This window comes from Rousettus aegyptiacus, unplaced genomic scaffold (assembly GCF_014176215.1).
Source record: "Rousettus aegyptiacus isolate mRouAeg1 unplaced genomic scaffold, mRouAeg1.p scaffold_m13_p_16, whole genome shotgun sequence".
Classification (NCBI taxonomy): Eukaryota; Metazoa; Chordata; class Mammalia; order Chiroptera; family Pteropodidae; genus Rousettus; species Rousettus aegyptiacus.
Window position 1 is genome coordinate 42399734 of NW_023416291.1, and position 23107 is coordinate 42422840.

The 23107-nt window shown below is 51.2% G+C and overlaps 3 protein-coding genes across 14 annotated transcripts in view; 2 read left to right on the plus strand and 1 right to left on the minus strand.

Moving 5' to 3' along the window:
- The window catches only part of GATAD2A (GATA zinc finger domain containing 2A), an 88586-nt gene extending 80082 nt beyond the window's left edge, over positions 1-8504 (plus strand). For 11 of the 12 annotated variants that reach the window (XM_016132340.2, XM_016132343.2, XM_016132335.2 and 8 more), the window contains 5 exons: positions 1334-1613; positions 2921-3219; positions 3878-3952; positions 4225-4420; positions 6652-8504. In XM_016132340.2, the coding sequence (XP_015987826.1) occupies positions 1334-1613; positions 2921-3219; positions 3878-3952; positions 4225-4420; positions 6652-6782 (981 nt within the window). In that variant the 3' untranslated portion in view covers positions 6783-8504. The remainder of the gene's footprint in view (positions 1-1333; positions 1614-2920; positions 3220-3877; positions 3953-4224; positions 4421-6651) is intronic. The other variant, XM_036233934.1, reaches the window with a different exon arrangement.
- A 3988-nt stretch (positions 8505-12492) lies between these two features.
- TSSK6 (testis specific serine kinase 6) lies at positions 12493-14702 on the minus strand. The gene has a single exon (XM_016132346.2). The coding sequence runs from the start codon at positions 13936-13938 to the stop codon at positions 13117-13119; it is 822 nt and encodes a 273-aa protein (XP_015987832.2). The 5' UTR covers positions 13939-14702; the 3' UTR covers positions 12493-13116.
- Positions 14703-14704: 2 nt separating this feature from the next.
- On the plus strand, positions 14705-22835 carry NDUFA13 (NADH:ubiquinone oxidoreductase subunit A13). The gene is made up of 5 exons (XM_016132349.2): positions 14705-14856; positions 20571-20649; positions 21842-21913; positions 22297-22366; positions 22654-22835. Exons 1-5 carry the CDS (start codon positions 14763-14765, stop codon positions 22771-22773), a joined length of 435 nt encoding a protein of 144 aa, XP_015987835.2. The 5' UTR covers positions 14705-14762; the 3' UTR covers positions 22774-22835.
- Positions 22836-23107: the final 272 nt, after the last annotated feature.

Sequence of the window (23107 nt, forward strand, 5' to 3'; positions counted from 1 at the left end):
AGGCTGGAAGCAAGAGCTTCGTTGACAGATAAAATTACCGGGTCTGCAGGGACTTTTGCTGATGGACGAGTTAGCTTCTCTGCTGCCTGGTGCGTCCTTACATACCTTCCTCCAAGAAGCCAACCCTCAGGGTTCTGGGCAGTGTCCCTGCCTCCTCTAGGTGGGGTTCAAGTGCAGTACTTCTACCATATGAGGTTGTCCTGGCAGTTCATTTACCCCATAAACTTCAATTGTACCCCTTTCGTGTGCCAGACCCTGTTCCCGGCTTAGTGTGCCTGGAAGATGGAAATCAGGCACGGTGTGGGGTTCTGCTCCCTTTGGGGTGAAAAGCTTGAGAAGGGGACAGGGAGAAACTCGCTGATTGGTTAGTAAGGGGTTGGCCAGGCCAAAGTGCTGCAGTGGTGTCCTTTATGTTAGGGAGCCTCGTCAGCTCCGGAGACCCTCTGCAGGAGTAGAGGTCCTGGGAAAGCATCCCAGGCTTCCCCAGCTTTGTGATGATTGTGGGCTAGTGGTCAAGTGTTTGCATTTTCCTGGGGATGGTATATGCAGCTTTCCTCAGATTTCCAGAAGGTTCCTCAGCCTTACAAAGTTAAAGGTACTGGCATGGTCAGCTCCATGTTTTGGAGAGAGCACTTGACAGTGTTGGGGTGCGTGGACTGACTGGAGCAAGGAGATGGTGGAATATTGGCCCCTGGGGCCAGACGAAGATGAGAAAGTAGCGTAGGATCAGCAAGAGTTGAGAGGGGAGAAGGGCAGGGGCTGGAGCAGGAGCTATCATCCTCTCTTGCAACTCTGATGAGGACACGTGAGGTGACTAAAACATTAGTGTTTCCTAACAAGCACACATAAAGATGCTCACAAGGGAAATGCCACAGATGCTGCTTGAGCCACCATTGCACTCCTGCAAGGAAAGAGACCGCCCAGACCTATGCTGCATGGAGGGCCAGGCTATAGAATCAGGACAGTGGCCATGCTGCCTGGGTGGTGGTCAGGAGGCCACAACCGAGGGGGTGCCCATTGTCCTGGTTACAGTGGTGCCTTCGTGGGTATCCTCTTGTGGCAAAATGCAGCATATTATAGATTTTAAACATGTACGGTTTATTGGGTATCAACTAAGCCTCAAGAAGCATGCTTTTGAAATTGGTCCCCACTCAGGCTGAACAGTTTAATGCTACTTTGCCTGCTGCTCACAGGTGTCAGGCAGCTGGGAGTTTCTATCTTAAGGACTATCAGTGCAGCTAACAGTGCTGACTTGGGCAGTGGGTGCAGTGATGGATCCTGCCTCAGGGCTAGGTGCTCCCAGTACCCTGACCAGGTTGTTGTCTCTCAAAAGCCCTCCCAAGCCTCGCTGAAAGGGACGACAGCCACTTCTGCTCAGGCCAACTCCACCCCCACCAGCGTGGCCTCTGTGGTCACCTCTGCTGATTCTCCAGCCAGTCGACAGGCAGCCGCCAAACTCGCGCTGCGCAAACAGCTTGAGAAGACGCTGCTTGAAATCCCCCCTCCCAAGCCCCCTGCCCCAGAGATGAACTTCCTGCCCAGTGCTGCCAACAACGAATTCATCTACCTGGTCGGCCTGGAGGAGGTGGTACAGAATCTGCTGGAGACTCAAGGTGAGTGGGCCTTGGGCTAGGGCTGTTTTTATCTCTTGCCGCTGAAGTTTCTGTTACATAGGTTTTTTTTTCAGTGGACAGCACATGTCAGTGCGCTTACGGTGTACCTAGAGTTATCTTGAAGTTTGGATATTATGGATGATGTTTCGTCTTCAGTTCTGCTTGCCATGAGGTGTGATAACTTCTTAAACACATTGCAGGCACCTTTCTTGTTAGGGCATCTTGAGAGCCAAGGTCCAAGGTCCCGCACATATGGTCCAGGGGGTCAAGCAGTGGACCTGTGGTGTCGGTGTGCTGTGGGGCAGGTGGGCAGTCAGTGAGGAGGGTTGCCTGTGGGAAGCTGACATGATAGGCTTTGCTTCGAGGTAGGAAGTCATCACAGAGGTGGACGTTCCCAGAGCCGGGAGTGCTCAGAGCCCCCAGCATGGGAGAGTGGGGATACCTACACCAGAGCCAAACTCGGTCGATTGTTATCTTTGGAAATAATTTGGAAAGCACATCTGAGTGTTAAGAAGTTTTAAGAATAAAAGGGCATAAGCAGCATAGCGATCAAAACGAATACTAGAAACAGAAATAGAGGCCATGTTGGCCCTTAGGGGGCCTTCACCAGACACTGAACTGAGGATACTTATGCCCTGAAATGGAGCTGGAAGTGACATTAATTGGTCAGCCACCCTGAATACTTCCTATATGATCTTATCAGATCCTCAGAGCTGGGGAGGAGGCAGGACCATAACTGGTCCAGGGGAACAGGGGAGGAGCTGGTGGGCTCTACCTGTCAGGAGGCCTTGAAGGACCACAGGGCTCCAGAGGCAGGCCCAGCGGAGAGGAGTGCAGGCTCTGACAAGGCCTAGATGTGTCCGGCTCCCTTTGGTGTCTCCTTTATGAGGTGACATTATTGGCAAAAGAGTTATTGCAAGGCCAGTATAGGAAGGATGGATGGGAGGCCAAGTCAGGACTTAACGCCTCCTTGTCCTTGCACTGTGAGTGGCAAGGCAATCAGCAGAAGCCAAGCTGATGGCACTGTTTTTGAGAGTTCATACCAAGGATGCCTAACCCACGGCATTTCCAAAGCTTTGGCTAGCAAAGCTTCCATGAGGCTGGCCCAGTGTCTGCACATAGTCAGTGCCTGATACTTTTTTGTGGAAAGAACAGATGATGTTGACTGAAACTTTGGTTTTCTGATGCCCGCTAGGCCACGTGGTCCAGGGCACTGTTCTTGCTCTGTCACGCACCCCACCTGGGGGTGGTGGGGGTTCTGACAGTGTCCTGTTCTTTGATGTGAGCCCACTCTTCTTCCCCCGCAGCAGGCAGAATGTCAGCGGCTGTAGTGCTGTCCCGGGAGCCCTACATGTGTGCACAGTGCAAGACGGACTTCACGTGCCGCTGGCGGGAGGAGAAGGGCGGCGCCATCATGTGCGAGAACTGCATGGCGTCCAACCAAAAGAAGGCACTCAAAGTGGAGCACACTAGCCGGCTGAAGGCCGCCTTCGTGAAGGCGCTGCAGCAGGAGCAGGAGATCGAGCAGCGCCTCCTGCAGCAGGGCACTGCTCCCGTGCAGGCCAAAGCTGAGCCTGCCACCACCACCCACCCCGCGCTGAAGCAGGTGAGTCCTTGTCCGGGAGCCAGAACCACAGCCCCGAGGCCTGGGAGCCAGGCTGGGGCCTTGTCCTCTAGGCGAGAGTCCCGTTCCCTGGCAGAGAGTTACTGCCAGCAGGCAGGATGTTCTGGTGTTCTTTCCCACACTCGCGGCGAGCATCTGCCTGATTGTTAACTGTGCGTCTAAATTGCGTTTAATGGTGGTGTTTGGTGGTGAAAATACTAATTTGCAGTTTCTTTAGATTTTGTAGCTTTCATGCGCGTTGTGCCAGCTGACAAGTACTTCTTATCTAAGAGGACTTTTCTGAAAGCCACATTGAGATACAAGGGGCGTTTGGAAGAAATGTTCTAGCTAAATTAAGGAGAGAAGCAAGTTTGAAATTTTGTTTTGGTTGCTTTTTTTAATGCTTTGCTTTCCCACCCCCTGTAGACCCAAAGCTCCCTGTTGGCAGTTTTTTGTATCCTTGGAAGTCATTTGTAATTCACTAATGACACATCTTCTCAAGGTCCCTCCATAGTGGGAGGCCACACTGCCCTCAGGAAATGGCCTGTCCTGTGGGGACTAGGCCTTGTGTGGCCACAGCTGCTGCCCTTTGGTCACTCTAGGTCCACCTAGGCCGGCCTGTGGATGGTGCTGACCTTGATTTCAACCCCCGTTTGTGTAGGTCATAAAACCCCGGCGTAAGTTGGCGTTCCGCTCAGGAGAAGCCCGCGACTGGAGTAACGGGGCTGTGCTACAGGTCAGAACTGCAGTGCTGGGAGCCCCCTGCGCCACACCACCAACCAGCCCTCCACCCCAGACCGTGACCACGTCAGCCGCCTGCGTGTCTGTCTGTCTCTGTTTCCTTCCCCTCCCCTCTTGGTATAACTTACCTGGTCTCCTGATTTTGGACTTTAGGGACCCCATGTGGGTGGGAAGAGGTCAGCCAGAGCAAGGAGAGGCTGCACTGAGCGTCTCACCCTCTGCGCCCCCTTCCCTGCGTGAGCCATCACACCCTCTTCTCCACTGTAGGCCTCCAGCCAGCTGTCCCGGGGCTCGGCCACGACGCCCAGAAGCGTGCTGCACACATTCAGTCAGTCACCCAAACTGCAGAACGCAGCCTCAGCCACAGCCCTCGTCAGCAGGACCGGCAGACATTCCGAGAGAGCCGTGAGTGCCGGCAAGAGCAATGCCACCTCCAACTGGAAGAAGGCACCCCTCAGTACAGGTAGGTGGCCTCTGCAGGGCTCAAAGTAGGGACCTTGCCATGGTTGGGTCCATCCCTTCTTTATTTTTAACAAGGATGTGTATACACACAGGGTGAAGGGAAATGGCACAAAGGGCCCTGAACTCCCAGGCCTCTCCCTAAGAGCTGCTGCCCCTGACTCTCATGCAGAATCTCTTTTGTTTACTAAATAGGACACCCTGAGCAAGTGCCAGCCATGGGTAGATATTGATTGCCCTTGCTGTCTCCACACTTTGTACCAAAACTCTTAACCCTTGACCCGAAACGTAGGGCAGCCCCAGTTCAGGCACTGTCACCCCTGCCATTCAGTGGACTCTTGTCACCGTAGACGCTCATCTTGACAACTCATGTGCGCGCCCCCTCCCCCCCACCATAGGAATGCCTGTTTTTAGTGTTAGGTTGTGCCTTTCCTGCTACACTAACTCTATTGCTTGGCCAGTGTCCTTTATTCCCTGCTTTATGGCACATTGGCTTTCCACCTTCTGCCTTGAACAGGTCAGGTGGTGAAAAGTGTGAATAGAACAAGAATGCAGGGAGGAGAAGGGTGACCCTGGGGTGGAGACTGGGATTTTAACTGAGGTTGGCGGCAAAGGCCTCTGAGGAACGACCCAGGAGATGTGGAGACCCTCAGGTGGAGGTTTTTCAGTCTTCTACCATCCATCCTAGGTCCCACCATCCTAGGTCATTCTGTTTTTTATTTTATTATTTTTAAAAAAATTTATTGGGGTGACATTGGTTAGTTTCAGGTATACAGTATTATATATGTGTTTTTTAATTTATCGTTTATATGCTGGCATTAAGATGAAAGTTGGATATTTCTTGTGTCCATCAGAAATGGGAAAGTAAAAGGTAGGCATAAAAGGCTGAGTGAAGATGAGTGAGCAGTCCTTGTGGGAATGGGTAGCTGCCATGCCCCTGTAGGAAGAAGGGGGCGCCATCTTGTGATGGACCCCAGTCAGACCTGGGAAAGCTGGCCTGTCCATGCAAATGGAACACAGGACCCCACTGTGCACGCAGCTGACCACAAATTAGAGACGTACTCAAGTCTCAGAGCTTCCCTCAGGAGAGGAGCTCGGAGAAGGGAGGATGTTTGTCCATCTACAGAAGAATTGGGGCTACCTGGAGAGCAGAGAGCATTTGTAAACAATACAAGCAGAGATACTTTTGCTCGGCATGTGTAAGATACAACTAAGAACTCATAGGCTGCTCAGGAATTCCTTTCCTGGGAAATTTGAAGGTATATGAAATAAGTGATAGCAACCATTTGAAAACAATGTATGCACTAAAGGGTAATGTTTGAAAGGGAATCTGAAGGAATGAATAGTTGCCGTGTTCAACTGTCGGGTCAGAGGTAAAAGTGTCAAGGCTCAGAAGCTTCATTTCCCAGGAGAATTTTGCCAGCACTCCTGGTTACCCTGGGTTTCTGGGTGGTGAACTGAGGGAAACTGGATGGGTTCTCATTGGCAGTGCTGCCCTGAATACTCAGGGAGGGCTCCCGAGTGCATTTGACCTCAGAACCCTGTTCCACAAAGTATATTAACCTCCACTGTTGGGGTAATGCAGTGACTCTGGGAGGCCCTGCTATAGCTGTGGATCCAGGGCAGTCCTTACATCAGGCCAGCCAAAACCTTAGTGTGTTTATGTGTCGGGGTCATTTCTTCATTTTCCAGTTACTAAAGTGAAACTTGTTCATTGGGGATGTTTGGAGAATATAAAAAGAGAGGGCGATGGCAACGGCAGGTATTTTCTACCCCAAGAGAACAAAGGTAGCACTTATGGCCTTTCCCCAGTCTGCCTCTTCACTTGAGTGTCATTGTGTCTAGTGTCCTACAGAAGGGATCATGCTGTGTTCACCAGTCTGTGTCCCTCTGAATAGTCTGAGAGAATGTTACCTTATCACTTTTAATGGCTGCATAGTATTCCATCATACTGATTTCCCAGTTTCACAGTTTAGTCATTTGTGACTTTTCACTGTTCTAAACTGCACTGTGGTGAATACCTCAATTTACAAACTCAGGGAGATGATGGAATCTCTGTTACCATGGCAGAGTTTGGGAACATTGTAAAGGTGATTGAGTTATTTCATAAATTCTCTTTGGGTCTGAGACTGGGATTTTTAGCACCCAAGCTCAGTTGGCCCTGCTGAGCCTGGTGTCCTCTTAGCAGTCTGCCTGACTGGAGCCATCTCAGCATGTTGCTCTGTTCTGTTGTAGGCGGGGCCCTTGCATTTGTCAGCCCAAGCTTGGCAGTGCACAAGACCTCCTCCGCGGTGGACCGCCAGCGGGAGTACCTCCTGGACATGATCCCGCCACGCTCCATCCCCCAGTCGGCCACGTGGAAATAGTGTGAGCCTGGCCCAATGGAGAACAGGCTCCCACCTCCCTCCCACCTGGCCCGCCACCCTCCGCTCAGGAAGACACCCTGCTCCCTGAGAGAGAGAGCAAGCGTCAGCCATGCTGCAGAAGCAAGAGCTCCGTTCTTGGCTGCAAAGTCTTGTCGCCACAAAGTCTCATCACGGCTGTGGGGCTGCTTCACAGGTGGATGAGGATTATCACTGGGGGACCTTTCCCGTGGGCTTTCCTCCTTTCTTTGCCTTTAGTTTGCCCAACACCAGCAGAAAAGCGGACCTCGGGGGCTAGTTCTGCTCCCACCCTCCCCTTCAGCCCTCACAGGGCGCACAGGCAGCCTGGACACTGTGACACAACACACTAGGGCAAGACTGGCGCCGGGGCTTCTGAAGTTGAGAGGAGCATTCTGTTTTGTTTTTGCTTTTTCCCGTCTTAGCTTCCCAATCTTTGACTGCCTTCCTTCACGGCAATCTCTAGGTTGACAGATTTTTTTTTTTTTTTATCACCTCACAATGATGGAGTTTAAGTAAACCATGCAGACCCAGGGGTTCTGTCAAGCACGGCCCCCATGACCCAGAGGGTGGGCCGCTGCGCAACCAGCCCTCGCTCACTCCAGCGGAAGGCCTGTGCTGCTGCTCATCCAGGAAACCCCCGACCTCCCACACTTAGCAGAAGAACAAACTGCAGCCCAGACCCAGCTAGAGAGCCCGGGATCCTGGAAGCTGTGCCGCAGAGGAGGGTGGAGAGAACTGGCAGCAACGTCCAGAGCCTGAGCGAGAAGTTGGAGGGGCAGGCTGTTGTGTTTTTTTGTTGTTGTGGTTTATTTTATTAAATTTTTTCCTTTTCTTTTCCTACTTATTTTGATGGACATCATCCCAAGCTGCCCTGGCCTGTGCTCCCATTAGGTGTATCAGGTGGGGAGGCATCCCTCCCCCGCCACAGACTTCAGGGTTTCCGTTTGGGTCTAGTTTAGAACCTTCCCTTAAAGCAGGGCCATGCCGCCAGCGTTCGCCTTTGGACTTTTTTTTTTTTTTTTAACCCTCTTTAGAGTCTACAGAAATGTCTTACAAAGGATCAGGTCTGCTCTTAGTTGTGTTTCATTTTGGTTTCTCCCACTCCTTAAAAATCGGTTCCATGAGGAAAGGCAGAAGCTGTCCTGTGTGTGCCGTACACGGGGCTGGCTCCATGCAGATGCAAGGGCATCCATGTGTGCATGCACATGTGTCAGTGTGGAGAACGGAGTATGCCGCTCCCCACTTCAGCCCCAGCCCTGGTTTCCTGTCCATGCAGTTAGGGACTTAATTTAAAATCCTTATTTTGTAGGGCCGCCTTCGAACACACTGCTTCAACGTTCTAATAAAGGCTCATTTAACCCCCTCTCTCATGTTGTGTGAATATCAGTGTTAGAAAACATTTTTGACATGCGGTAGAAGACCTAGGTAGAAGACCTAGTTTTGCAAAATGTTCTAAGTTTTTGTTGTGTAAAACCCCAAATTTCTCATTGATTTTTGTTTTGAGTAGATGGGCTGAAGAAGGGGAGGGCAGGGAAGGGTGGCTTTCATTATCAGATCCAGGGATTTGGGGGGAAAGAGGGAAATTGACATTCAGGAGTGGGGGGAAAGGGTGTGATTTTACACCAAAAACTCAAAAGTATGCAAGCGTTTCTATTCCTCGCATTTTTCTGTGTGCCTGGCAAATAAATATCTGTCTTATACTACCTTGAGCTGTTAGCCCTCTCTGTTCAGTGACACCGGCCAGACTCCGAATCCTCCAACAAGGAGCACTCAGCTGGCCACTCCCAGCAAATAGGCCTCAGTCCTATGTAGTAACGGAATCAGGTGTCCAGACCAAGGTCACCTCTGCACTGGCGGGATGCTGTAGGGTTGTCACTTTCCAGCCAGGGTTGACTGGGTCTGACTGGGGGGCACACGTTGGCCCCTAAGTCACACCAGAACCTGGCTTATCACTGCACTCAGGAACCACCTCTCCTCCCCTCTCCATCTCATTTCTCCTTGCCCAGACCACCTCTGGCAGAGGACGGGACAGCGAGGCCCTGGTTCTGCCTTCTCCAGCCCAGCATTCCCAAGCACGTTCTCATCGGAGATGACTTACTGTGCTGGAAATGTAGCTTTTTAAGAAGGGGACAAGGACGTGAGAGGCTTTCATATTTAGTTAATTCTACTGTCTCAAATCCTGCCCCCCCGCCTTTTTCTTTAGTTTCCCCCTTTGCAGTATAACTTATATAACAAACCCCAGATGCGTGGTTGTATGATAAACTTTAAGATCCTACAGGAAAGGCATTATTAAATCCCATTCTGGGTGTGGGGTTTCAATATACTAGGAAAAGATGTTAGCGTTAAGGGAGTTCTCCCAGCAGCAAAGCTCACCCTCCTCAAGAACTGCTACAGTGCTTGGGGCCTCGTCTTATGGGAGTGTTGGGTCTGAGAAGACCTGGTTTCCAGGAGCAGTGAGAATGTGGGAACCCTCAGGCCCAAACGGCAATTGTAACAGCCCCTTGTTTTCTGACACAAAGCTCTGACAGCAACTAGAAACAAAATAGCCACTCTGGACTGGGGTGTGGGGTTTACAAAGTTTATTCCTTCCCTGTTTTGATGGGAGAGCAGGTTTTAAATGGCCAAGTGCGCATGTATGTGCACAGATAGACACATGTTCCCTTGGAGCCATCCATGGGAATGTCTTGCCAATGTCATGGGGACTCTGGTTTCAGTATTCCAACTGTGATATTGGGAACCACACCTTTGACAAGGCCAAGGATGATCCTTCTCCAGGGTGCCTTAAGTCCTGTACTCTTAAGACCAAGAAGCAAAAATCTCACCCCAGGGCAGAAGAAATGAAAGAGGCAACTGAGTACAACCCTGCTATATGCCCCACATGTCACTCCAGTGGATGGAGAAATATGGAGTTTCTTGTACAAGTAATATAAACATTCTCATCACAGGGGTGTAAATAATAGAAAAGGTGGTCCTTGCCGCTCTGCTACGGGGTTTTTCTTTGATGCCGAGTTATGCTGCATATAACGTTTGCCTAAAGGACTTAGACTGAGCTTTTTTAGACAGCTGTTTTATAATCCTTAAAAGTGTAATAAACAGTTAGACTAGTGCAGGGTATTTGGAAGGTGGCTTTTTTTTTTTCTTTGAAAGGGGGGGGGTCACTTGTATTTATTGTGACTAAATCTTGGTAATGTAAAAGTTAACCACTAAACCAAAATAGAAGTTCCAATAAACAGGTTGGAATCAATGGCTTTACGTGGTGTCAGGAAGTTTTAGAATCTAAAAGACAATAAAGAAATGGACTATGTGTTCGTTGTATTTTTCTTTTGTCCCCTTAGCCCTGGTTTACCTGCATTATTATGTCCCAGCTTTGAGGCAAGTTGGAGACTCGGGGAGGTGCAGCAAAGGATGAGACATCTTGGGCTGCTTTCAGACTTCCCCTAGAGTACTCCTCCCCAACTGGGCACCGTGGTGTTGCTTCCAGGCCTCCATCTCTTTACAAGGCCTGGGACTTTGTGACCTGGGGGAGTGTGGTGACAGTCCAATGGATAAAACCCATTGGACTGGCTCTTAGCCCCTTCTAGCCTCCACCCTGGAGTGGTGGGTTTTTCCGGAGTGCTTTTCAGGCTTGGCTCCACATTTAGTGCCTTTGCTGCAGGACATGCTATTACAGATGTGAGTTCCAAGTACAGATGGAGCTACCTAGCCAGGCCCTGAAATGAACAATTACTGGTGAAAATTTGTTTTAAGAGGATACAATTCCAAATTTTATTAGTATTGTGAGACCTGTGATCACTTTGGTAGCGTTACCATTGTTTTCCTAGGTATTTTTATTTATTTATTTTGCTGTTTTTTTGTTTTTGTTTTTGAGGAATCCCTGCCTTCAGCTGGAGGGCTAACTGCCCTCCCAACAGCCAGCTCAGTTTCACCTGGGCAGGCACAGAACTAATTGACAAATACAAACCTATCCTGGTCTACCTGTAATATCCTGATTGGTGTCCCATGCTCCAACACTGGCTGCAAGAAACACACTGTTGCTTTCTTGGGGGCTTTGCACTCAGCCTTCAAGTGAGTCTGCTGGATCCAGCCACAGGCTCAATGGACCAAGGACAAGTCTGTTTCTCCAGCTAACAAATAGGACACCACTTTCCCTGGTCTCTGAGACCTTGTCCCCTTTGATTCAAGCCATGGCTCTGGCTATGGGACAAGAGAATACTTGTGTCCATTGCTCATGCAGATTCATCAGTGAGGAACAGAAAAAGGCATGTGCCAGACCTCAACCATGGGGATTGCACCTGTGACAAGGGCAAAAGGAAAGAACAGCCTCACAAGGAGGAGACATTTTAGGCCAATTCTTGAATGAAGAGAGGGCGGAAAGTGTTGGGGGGAGTGGGAACAGCCAGTGAATTCTGAGAAGTGTGCCCAAGCCCGGCAGGTCAAGGCTGAGAAGAGTAGTGTGGCTGGACTTCAGGAAAAGGGGGTGATAATGTCGGTTTTATTGAGTACAACAGGAACCTTGAGAAGGCTTAAATGTGGTCCACCAGTGAGCCACAGCCCCAACAACCCCAATGATGGCTTTATGTCATTTTTTTAGGTGCAGAGCCCAAGGTATGATCTAAGTCAGGAGAGGGCAGAAGAGTTCGGTTTTCGTTCTTAGCTCAGATGTGAGCCAGGATTGGAGGCAAGGCACTTCCCCTATCTTAGCTTTAGTTTCTTCATCTGCAAAATGAGAGAGGTGGGGCCACAGCCTATTGGAAGGGGATGAGGGGAGAGCTGGCACTTAATCCCCAGGGCACCTGAGAGTCATGGAGGGTGAGTGAGCAGGCGTGGGGCATGGTAAGACCCACAAGCTGACCAGCCTCCTTAGAGACTGGTCACGGGCCTCAGATGGAGGTGAGGAGGATTAAGGCTCAGGGAAACGTTTCTTGTACCAGTAACCTTATCATAGCAAAATAACCCCCAACTTCCCCTCTCCAGACAGACACTTTTACCTCTTTACTCCCTCTCCATTACAGCCACAGGAGCTTTCCAGCGTTACTCAAACACACCAGCTCCATCCTGGTTGAGAACATGTGGAACACTTTTCTGCTGTTTCCAGCGGCTGATTCTTTCAGGGTTCAGTTCATATATCTGCTTCTATCCCTCCTAGGTCACCCCCTACCTGGAATTTAGCACAACTTAGTGTTTTGTTTTGTTTTTTTTTTTAAATTTCCATTCAATTCTTTTACACTTGACTTTTCACTTGCCTCCTCATTGAGGGCAGGGATGTATCTAAGCCTATTTGCTGAGACCCAGTACTTGGAACAGAGCAGGGGTTCAATAAATGCATGAGTGGAAAGGACTGAACTAACCAGCTGGTTGGCTGGACTCACACCGCATCCTTGACTCTCCCACCCCCACCACCAAGACTCTTACCCTCATTAAGGCCCTCACTAAGGAGAGCTTCCACCACCTCCCCACCCCATTTCAGCCATATCTGAGTTCAAATCCCAACTCTTCTTGGGCAGGTGAGATTTGTGTAAGCCTCAATTTTCTCATCTGTAAATGCTGTTTATGTCAAGACAGCCCCGCCCCGCTGTTCGGTCCCTAAACACGAGAAGAGTGCTGGGTCCCTGCTCTCCAGCCTAGCACCTCCATTCCCACGACCATCACGACCCGGGGGTCCAACCTCAAAGCCCCTTCGACTCTGCCTAGGCTAGGGAGCCCAAAAGGTCCCGGGTTCGAATCCTCCCAACTCCCTTTTGGGAACTGGAGCAAGAACCTTAACAAGCTTTTCTCTAAAATGGAGCGCCCGCGCCTGCCTTCTCCCGGGGGAGCAACTCCCTCACCCCTCATCCGGAAAATGGGCCATCGCTGGAGCCAGGTGCGAGGTAGAGCGAGTTTATTGCAAGTGTCAAATGGGGCGGCGCCCGGGGCGCACCGCCCCCCAGCGACAGGCACGTCGTGATGGCAACCGACACCACCTGAGCTCGTGCCCTCGCTGGCAGCTCCTCCAGGTTGCAGCCTCCCGCCGCGCAGCCGTCGCTCATTCCGCGCAGGCGCAATGGCTTCCGTATCCTCGTGTCCCGCCCCCTCCCGGGACCTTCCTGCAGGGAATCGAGGATGAGCATGCAACCTCTTGCTCCCTGGATCGTGGAGGAGGAGCTAGATTCCAAACAGAGGCGACTGTGGCCCTCGCCGTCGAGGAAGAGGGGAAAGGGGGAAGGACGCCTGTGCAGTGACATGCGGCGGCTTCGCGGGACTCTGGAAGTTTGCCTCTCGCGCGTACGTTGCGCTTTCGCAGTGCTCGAGGCGGCGGGAATGGAGGGAGCCCCGGCTTTTAGCCGGAGTCCCCCGAGCGCAGCCAGCCGTTGCGCGCTACCTGGCCAGCAGAGGGCCTGGCCGAGGGGCTGAACTGCAGCAACTCGGCAATCAGGGCCTTGCAGCGCTCGGACAGCTCGAGGCCGTCGGGGTAGAGAACGCCGCGCTTCTGGCGCCGGGGCAGGCCAGCAATGTCTGAGTCGTCGAAGGGCATGCACCCAGTCACCATGACGTAGAGCACGACGCCCAGGCTCCACACGTCGTACTTCTTGGGGTCGTAGGGAATGCCTAGGAGTACCTCGGGCGATGCATATGCGGCCGAGCCGCAGTAGGTGGTGCTCAGGTCCGGGTAGCCATGTGCCTGGCGGCCGAAGCCGAAGTCTGTGAGCTTGACGCGGCGCTCGTCGGGGCTCAGCAGCACGTTTTCGCACTTGAGGTCGCGGTGCACCAGGTGGTGGTCGTGCAAGTAGCGCACAGCACCGGCGATCTGTGCGAAGAGGTCGCGTGCCTGCCCCCCGGGGATGCGCCCACTGCGCTGCACAGCCTGCAGCAGGTCGGTGGCGGCCGCCTCCATCACGATGTACAGCTTCCCGTTGCACACCTCGATGAACTCGAAGACGTGCACAATGTGCGGATGCCGCACGCCGCGAAGGATGGACAGCTCTCGGGGCAGGAACTTGTTGACGAAGTCAGGCGGCGCGCGCCGCCGGTCTACTACCTTGATGGCCACCGTGCCCTTGTACTTCTTGGATGTGGCCACCTTTACCTTGGAGTAACTACCCTCACCTATTGTGCGGCCCAGCTTATAGCCGAGTTCGCTCAGGAGTTTGTCGCCCGACATGGTGGCGCCTGGGGCGCGCGGGGGAGTAGGAGGCGGCTGCTGTCGGGGGGCGGCCGGACTCCAATCTCGGGCCTAACCCATGGCGCTTGGCACCTGCACACCCGCACCCCCATGTGCCCACTCCCGGGCCCCCGCCGCCGCGGTGCCTTTTATTACCCAGGTAACAATTTCTGCCTTGTGAAGTGACCAAGGGCGTCATTCTGCCTCGGGGTGGGCCCCCTCGGACCCCGCCCCGCCCCGCCGGGGTCCCCCAAGGCCCTAGGGCTTTGTGACTCATAATCGCTCTGAATGGTCCAATTCCCGATGAGAGGCCACTAGCAAGGGCTTCCGACCACCATCGGGGAGTAGAATTCGTGTCTAGGATTGGTTTGGGGTGGCGCCTCGCTAGTCAAATCAAACAGCAGCTGTCCCCCAACTTCTTGTACCTACCCCTGACTATGTGGAGCCCTGCGCTGCCCGTAGAACCTCCTAGGGGAGAAAACAGGAAAGGAAGATTCGCGCAGTGACCTGGCTCCCTCGGGAGCCTGACTGTTCCACGCAATGCCCTAAAGGGAAGGTGAACGGGAGGTCCTTTAGTGCCAGGACCCAGGCGACCCCACGGGCTCCGGTGGCCACGCCCCGTCTGGGAGAAAAGAAACCCAGTTTTCCTTGGCCATAGCCAGGTCCCGCAGCCCGAGTTCTCCCGTACTGCAGGGTCTCTACACCAGGGCCTAGGTTCCCTGGCCCAGCCAGACACCTGCGCGGCCGCTTCCGCCACACATAGTGGCGGCGGCTGCGGGTTACGTCATTTCCGCCCGCGACCGGAGGTGCGGAGCCCTGCAAACATGGCGGCGTCGAAGGTGAAGCAGGACATGCCCCCGCCGGGGGGCTACGGCCCCATCGACTACAAGCGGAACCTTCCGCGTCGGGGACTGTCGGGTCAGTGTCGCCTGCACCGTGGTGTCAGGGTCTGAGCCTTCTGGGCGCCGCGGCAGGGGCGGGGCGCCAGGGAAGCTAGAGAGCCTCAGTTTACCTGCGGTGTGATGAGAGGCGGAGCTCCGGGATCCCTGATAGCTTCAGCGGTAACGATAACGATAACTACTGTAATTTGTCGAGCGTTTACCAAGCCCTTACTTTCTCTGGTAACAATCCAGGAGTCGGTCCCGTTAAATTTTTCTATTTCACAGTAGATTAAACGGAGATTAGTATAGCTAGCGCCCCTAGTCCTCGGCCACGCTTCTTCTCACAGTTGGGGAAACTAAGAGAGGCTGCTACCTCCCCGCCAGGCCCACCCAGAGCAAAGCTAGGGCCAAAACCCGGAACGCCGAAGAAATTTAAAAGATGTTTTATGCGGTGGTTCTTCGCTGGTGACCCCCACCTGCAAGATGTCCCAGGATATGTGTTCTTAAATTTTTCCAATGTTTTAAATAACATTTTAAAGTTTGTTACTGGTTCATAACAGAAAAATGTAAAAAAGTGAAAGGCACCCATGATTAACAGAAATGCAAAGAAATTGAAAACAGGGGTGAGTACATTTGCTACAAATCATCAGACTTTACATTTAAAATCTGTGCATGTTAAAAAAAATTCATAGGCATGGTAAAAAAAAAAAATAGAACAAGTAGCAAAGCAGACAGTAGTAAAGTAAATGTCAAGTGAGAACTTAAATCCTCCTCCTCCCCTTCTGGGCTCTTTTGTATCCAAGAACTGAGATTGGCAAACTTTTTCTGTAAAGGGTCAGAAAAATATTTTATGCTTTGATGGTCAGATAGTTTCTGCCCACTACTGCTGCTTTTTTACAACTGTTTACAGACTGTTCTTAGGCCGAGGGCCATACAGGAACAAGCTACAAGCTAGATTTGGCACCACCTGACCACTCAACTCATCCTAGAGATGATTGAAGGAAAATAAGTAATCTGAGTCTCTTCTTTTCTCAAGGTATAACTTAATACCCAGGCCAGTGCACCACTCAGGTGTGCTTCATGAAGTCTGTTTACGCATATACACTTATGTGACCTGTACCCACACCAGGCTGCAGAAGGATTCCAGCCCTCAGGCCTCCCTGGGCAACCCCAGTCAGCACTCTCTTTTTTATTTTTAAGCCACAAACATGTCCTTTATCCCAGCCCTCTTCTTCATGATACAGCTGTGCCTCCCATGGGCCCTAAATACCAATGCCTAGGATTGGATCTCCTAATCGACCCCTTTACACCAACTTTCATTGCAGTACATGCAAACGCACCCAAGTCTTTCCTGGCTGCCAAAAGGTTAGGAAGGTATCTTTTTTGGTGGTGTAGTCTTTGTTTATTATCTGCATTAATTCAGTAATTAGTTGTCGAATGTGCACATGATTGTCTCAGGGAGTTCACTGTCTAGCTGAGGAGATAGACGAATCATGCCAGAATTTCCTGTCGTGGCAGGTAGTGAGGCCTTGGCTAACTGGGGCCTGCTTTAGCCAGGGTAGGCTGGAGGTACCTCTCTGAGCAGCCCCCAGGCAGAGGGGAACAGCAAGTGCAAAGGCCCTACGCTGTGTCCTGTACCCTGCCCTCATCCTCTGCCTCCTGGCCCTCCTCCAGCCTTGCCTCTTTTGAGCCCTGGTCTTCAGTGTCCCTCTCCCCATCAGTCCTGTCCTCCCCTGGTCTTGTCAAAGCACTGTGGCTCCAAACCCGGCACCAACTGTCCTTCTCTCTCTGGACCACTCACTCACTACCAGCATCCCAGCACGTGTCAAGCGGGCTCAGGCTGCCTTCAATCCACACTGCTCCCAGAGTGACTGCCACCCCCACCTCTCCTCATCTCTCACACTCAGCTCCTCTCTGTACTCTCCTGCCCCAAGTGTGTGGTGCTTTCTTCTTTTCCTTGTGTCTTTAACATATTTATTGAGATTTCATACCATACAATTCACCTATTTCATGTTTACAAATCACTGGTTTTTAGTCTATTTGCAGTTGTGCAGCCATCTTTGTGATCTAAATTTGCAACACTTTCATCACCCCCCAAAAAAGCCCTATACCCATTAGCAGTCACTTTTCTGCTTTGTGTCTGGATTTTTCTCTTCAAGACCTTTCATATAAATTGAATCATTCATAAAGTGTCCTTCTTTTGATTTCTTTCGACATGTTTTTAATGCTTATGTAGCATATATCAGTTTACCACTTGATGGACATTTGAGTTGTTTCTACTCTTTGGCCGTTGTGAACAGCACGGCTATGAACATGCGTTTACAAGTGTCTGTATGCCATATTTCATTTCTCTTGAATGAAATTTCATCTAAAGCTGTAATTGTTGGGTCATGGTAACTCCATATAGTAACTCTACATTTAACATTTTGAGGAACTGCAATACTGTTTTCCAAATTGGCAGTACCATTTTACATTCCCACCTGCAATGTATGGGAGTTTCAATTTCTCCACATCTGGACAACGATAATTATTTTCCTTGATTTTTTTTTTTTTTTTTTTAAGTTTTGCCATCCTAGTGGGTGTGAAGTGGTACTCATGGTTTTGATTTGCATTTCCCTGGTGACCAGTGGTGTTGAGCATCTTTTTCATGTGTTTATTGACCATTGTATAGATTCCTTGGAGAAACGTCTATTCAGATCCTTTACATATTTTTTAATTGGGTTGTTCATCTTGATATTATTGGGTTTTAATAGTTCTTTATAAATTTAGGGTACTATGCTCTTAGATATGTGATCTGCAAATACTTGCTTCCATTTTGTGGGTTGTCTTTTCAGTTCAATGACAGTATCATTTGTTGCACAAAAGTTTTTTAGTGAAGTCCAATTCATCTATTTTTTCTTTTGTGCTTCTGGTGTTATATTTAAGAAACCATTGCCTCATGCACGGTTACAGAGACTGATTCCTCTATTTTCTAAGAGTTTTATAGTTTTAGCTCTTACATTGAGATAAAATCCATTTTGTATTAATTTTTGTGGATGGGGAAAGGAAGGAGCACATTTTATTCTTTTGTATGTGGCTATCCAGTTGTCTAATTTGCTGAAAAGACTATTATTTCCCCCATTGAATTGTCTTGGCACCCTTGTCCAAACTCAATTGACCATAAATGGTTTATTTCTGGACTCTCAGCTCTGTTCCATCGATGTACATGTCTATGCTAATGCCAGTGCTACGCTGTCTTGTACACACAGCTGTGTGATAAGTTTTGAAATTGTGAAGTGCAAGTCCTCCAACTTTGTTCTTCTTTTTCAGAATGGTTTTGGCTATTCTGGGCCCTTGGATTTACAGATGAATTTTATAATCTTGTCAGTTTCAGTGGGACTGTGGGGGGAAAATTTGGGATTTTGATGGGGACTGCATTGAATCTACCTCAATTTAGAGAGTATTGCCATCTGAACAATGTTATGATCCCGTTAACAGTTTCCATTTATTTAGGTCCTTTTTTTTAATGTGTGTTTTTTTTTTAAACCATCAATATTTATTTATTTATTTTTACAACACATTGGTTATTATACAATATAATAATAAATATAAGAAATACAATGTATTGTATTTATTATACAGTACATTGGTTAGGCGTCTGTATAGTTCGTAAACTGGTTCCCCCCAATTGCCCCCCCCTCCCCTGACCCTCCACCTAGCCAACATATTCATTCTGATTGCTTTCCCTATGCAGCGCTCCCCCCATCCCCGTATCTACCCATCAGCTACTAATTTGTACTTCTTTGACCCTTCACTCTATTCTCACAGCCCCCCAAACTCCCCTCCCCTCTGTCCATCACCAAATTGTCCACTATTTTTGTGAGTCTGTTTTTGATCAGTTCTTTTTATTCCTTATATTCCTCATATAAATGTAATCATATAGTGTTTATCTTTCTCTGTCTGACTTAAATGCCTTCTAGGTCCATCAAAGCAATATATTTTTCCATCCCCTTTTAGTCTGTGTCTTTTAATCTGAAGTGACTCTCTTATAGGCAACATGTAGGGGTCTTGTTTTCCTTTCCATTCATCCACTCTTTTAGTTGGAGCATTTAATTTAATTATTTTCCATTTGACGTACTTATTGATAGGAATGTAGTTGTTACCATTCTTTATTCCTGTTTTTGAGACATGTATTTAGGTCTTCTTAATGCATGGCCCACACACCCTTTAGGGTATGCCCTTCCTCAGCCTCCTCTACCATACTGGCAGATCCAGACGCACAGACACCCCTGATGGCCTGGGGTCTTGGCCTTGAAGCCAGCAGTGAGAAAGAAATGAGTTAGAGTTGCATAATTGTAAATGCTGCCTTAGTCCTGGAATTTATCTTACAGATGGCCCACACTTTGGTGCCTGCTGTGATGATGGCAAGGGGTTTTCACAAAGACAGCACAGGTCCGTCCCCTGGGGCTGGGTCAAAAGAGGAGCCCCCCGGGTCTTTCTGCAACTATGGAAAAGAATGAGGCAGCTCTGATGAAATGCCTAGCACAGGTGGCCAGTCATTGGGTGTGCTGGGAGGGATCCTGGGCACTTAAGCGTCTCGGGAGAGGTCCAGCAGAGGAACCAGGGTGCCCTTGCTGATCGGTTCCTGTCATGTGGAACTGTCTTACCCTGAGCTGATGTTTTTAACAGATTGAATTAAAAGGGGGGAAAATGGAGGCAGTTTCTCATTTATCTCCAGGTCCAGCAGAGGTGCCCGATGAGCCTTGTGCAGAAGCTGAGCTGAAGAAGAAAGAGCCCCCACTTTGTCCCCTTACAAGGCCCGGGGAGTGGCCTCACCCACCATTTACCATTTTTTTAGAGTGTTAACTAGAGCTTCACCTGGCTGAGCTTGTGCATTCATCACAGCAACCACAAGACCTGGCCAGAGAATAGACCAGAAAAGATGAGAGGGTGCAGGGTGAGCCAGTCCCCAGGTAGCCAGGCCTCCCTGAAGATCCCAGCAGGCCCACAACCTGTCAGTCAGGATTACAGCTTGGATGCCTGCTGGTGCTCAGTAAATATTTATGGCAGCCTGTATCCTGGGGTCTGGGTGAGTGGGGGCAGGGCTTGGGTAGACCCTGTTGGGCCAGGAGCAGCAACACCCCAGGAACCCAGGGGGCAGTAGGCAGCCCCTGCAGGGTACTGCTTGCCTCTGGCAGCCCTGTCCATCCCGCTGTGGGCAGCACACAGGGAGGTAGCCCAAGCAGCCAGGGGCCACCATGGAGCTGGGACCCAGCCATGGACACCTACCTTCCTCATGAGGAATGGCCAACTGGGAACGAGACAACCTTCTAGAAGATGGGGGGCCAGGGCACCCAGATATAAACCTGTAGACTCATGGGCCCTTCTGCAGTCCCTGCCTGGCCTATACCTTACGGAAACTGGCATGGGGACAGAAGTATTGCATCCACAAGGGCCTCGCCTGTGAGAGAGAAGCTGAGGTAGCCTGGTGTTCCCCGCTTGCAGAGTTGACGAATGTGATAGAGAGTGGTCAGCTGCAAAGAAGGAAATGTGCAAGGGAGGGGGCCGGTGGACATTCCACAGAGATTAAAAAAAAAAAAAAAGTCTAAAGAAATGTGAGCCATCTCTGAGAGAGGATCACGGGGGCTCTCACCTTCTCCCTTGTCCATATTTCTGGGGTATTTGCACAGCAAGTGGATTATACTTCTTGAGAAAAAACAAGGGCGGCCTGTGTCGCGTGCAGGTGCCGAGCCAGCACTGCTCTCCCCACAGGCTACAGCTTGTTCGCCGTGGGCATCGGGACCTTGCTCTTCGGGTACTGGAGCATGATGAAGTGGAACCGTGAACGCAGGTAGGCCCCACATAGATGAGGGTGGGCACGTGCCCATGGACTTGGTGTACATCAGGGTCCCTTGTCAGCTCCCCAGGCCTCGGGGACCCAGCAAGTCCATTTCTGGGCTTTACCATTGAGGATTGACTAATGAGTGAGGAGCTTGCCTCCAGGAGTTCACTGGCCACCCCTCGGCCTCTGCCACTGGGGATGGAAAGGTCCAGGTTGTGACAGCCCATCAGGTAGAGGTGGAGGAGCAGGTCTGGAACTTGTTCCGTTAGTAGGTTTTTGTCCAGGGTGACCAGGCAACGACCATAGAAAGCTGATCACACTAAATGGCAATGCCAGCCATGCGCGGCCTGAGGGACCAAGGCCTGTGGTGCTCTCAGTTCAGATCTCAGCCACTTCTGAGCTTGCCTGATTCCCTGCCAGGTGGCTCTTTCTAATTGGCCCCCAATTAGCTGGGCCCCTCTGCCATGTCCCATCTGTGACATGTTGTTAGCACCCCTCTCCCGTGTCCTCTTCCCCCCTGCCATGAGGCCAAGAATCCCTGAGGGTGGTGCTGGAGAAGGCTCAGCTCAGGAGGGCAGTCCACATTGTCGAGTGAACTCAGGAGTACCTGGTGGGTGCTGAATGCTAGGGACCCTACGCTGGGCAGGTGAGGCCAGGCCCAAACTCCCAGGGAGAGATGGTAGTGACCATAGTGTGTGTGGCTGTGGTAAAAGCAGCTGCCTGGTAGATAGGGTGGGGAGAGACGCTGAAGTTTATCCACTCCTTCCCTGTGCCTTTGTAAGGTTCCTCTTGATGAGGTGACAGAGCCAGAGGCCACTCCCTAGGCCACAACTTGGCTCCATTTCCACCATCCCCCAGCATGGACAAGGTTGGTGGGTTGGAAGACACTGAAAAGCAGTGAGAAGAAAGGAACTGGGTCATAAGTACCCCACCTCCCTTCACTGAAGCTATCAGGCTTGTGCTATTTTTAGGATTGAAACAAAGTTTTTAATTGAACGTGTGAAGCCAGCAGTCTTGTGAACCACTGTCTATACCAGCTAGGCACCCCCATCTCGGACTCCTGGTGGGCAGCGCCTACTGCCCACGCCCTGCTCGCTCGCCTCTCCACCTGACTCCCCATCCTCATGTATCTTGAATGTCCAGGTGTTGCCTTGTCTGCCCCCCACAGTCTGATCCAAGTATTGGTTTTGGGATTTCACAGGCGCCTGCAGATCGAGGACTTTGAAGCCCGCATCGCACTGATGCCACTGTTGCAGGCAGAGAAGGACCGGAGGTGGGCTGCCAGGGCCGGGGTCAGGAGGTCACAGGCCTGAGTACCCCAGCTTACAGCACAGGACACAGCCAAAATGTGCATGGGGACTGGCAGCTGCGTGCTTTCACATGGAACTGCTGTCAGCCCTTGAAGAGGGCACTAGACATAAAGTGGAGACCCAAGGAGGAGAACTAGGAAGGCTTCCTGCAAGAGGGGGCGGGACGTTGGGGCCGGGGCAGGAGGACAGCCAGAGTTTGCTGGAGAGAGGAAAGGAAGGGGTTAATTCGTGCAGGGTTGAAGCAGCAGGAGGTGATGGGGTGGAGCAGGGACGGGTCTGGCAGGTGCATTAGGAAGGGGTCTCGGGTGTTCAGGCCTGTCCCCCACTTCCCCCTCCATCCTCGCAGGATCCTGCGGATGCTGCGGGAGAACCTGGAGGAGGAGGCCGTCATCATGAAGGACGTCCCCAACTGGAAGGTGGGTCCCCAGCAGGCGCTGACGAGCACAGCTTCCCACAGAAGACCTGGGGCCAAGTGGGGTAGTGGATACTGGGTGTGGGGAAGGGAAGGCAGCAGCTTCTGACAAAATGGCCAGCAGGGGTGGTCAGTCAGTTGTGAGTGTGTCTGGCCAGTTGCCGGCCTGAGGGGTGCATGGGGTGGGGAGAGAGGGGCTGAAGTTTATCCACTCCTTCCCTGTGCCTCTGTAAGATTCCCCATGATGAGGGGACAGAGCAGCACCCCCACCTGTATCCACTGTCTCCTTAGGTGGGTGAATCAATGTTCCACACAACACGCTGGGTGACCCCCATGATGGGCGAGCTCTATGGACTGCGCACAAATGAGGAGATTCTCAATGCCACGTACGGCTTCATCTGGTACACGTAGGGGCCGCCCTTCGACTCCACTCCCTCCCCACGGAAGAAAATAAAAGCCCTGGAGACCTGCTAGCCTGTGTCATGGACTGAGTGACTTGGCCGGGTGGGGACGAGGGGCGGGGGGAGGGGTCGCCGCCGCATGGGTTCTACAGAAAATGCCAAGCAGGGAAGCCAGGAAAAACGCCCAGAGGCTGTCCCTGGATCCACCAGCAGCCTCTGCTCCCAAACACTCTCGGACTCTCCTACCTCTGTTGGAATCATGCATTTTCTGCAGCCCTCCAGGCTGGGCACAAGGGTGGTTAGGGGCTTGGAGAGGAGGGCACCAGGCCAGAGGGGTGGAGCAG

Coding starts and splice junctions, on each gene's coding strand:
- TSSK6 (XM_016132346.2), bottom strand. CDS start 13,938: ATGTCGGGCGACAAACTCCTGAGCGAACTCGGCTATAAGCTGGGCCGC.
- NDUFA13 (XM_016132349.2), top strand. CDS start 14,763: ATGGCGGCGTCGAAGGTGAAGCAGGACATGCCCCCGCCGGGGGGCTAC. Junction 20,650..21,841: donor AAGTGGAACCGTGAACGCAG/GTAGGCCCCACA, acceptor GGGATTTCACAG/GCGCCTGCAGATCGAGGACT. Junction 22,367..22,653: donor AGGACGTCCCCAACTGGAAG/GTGGGTCCCCAG, acceptor CTGTCTCCTTAG/GTGGGTGAATCAATGTTCCA.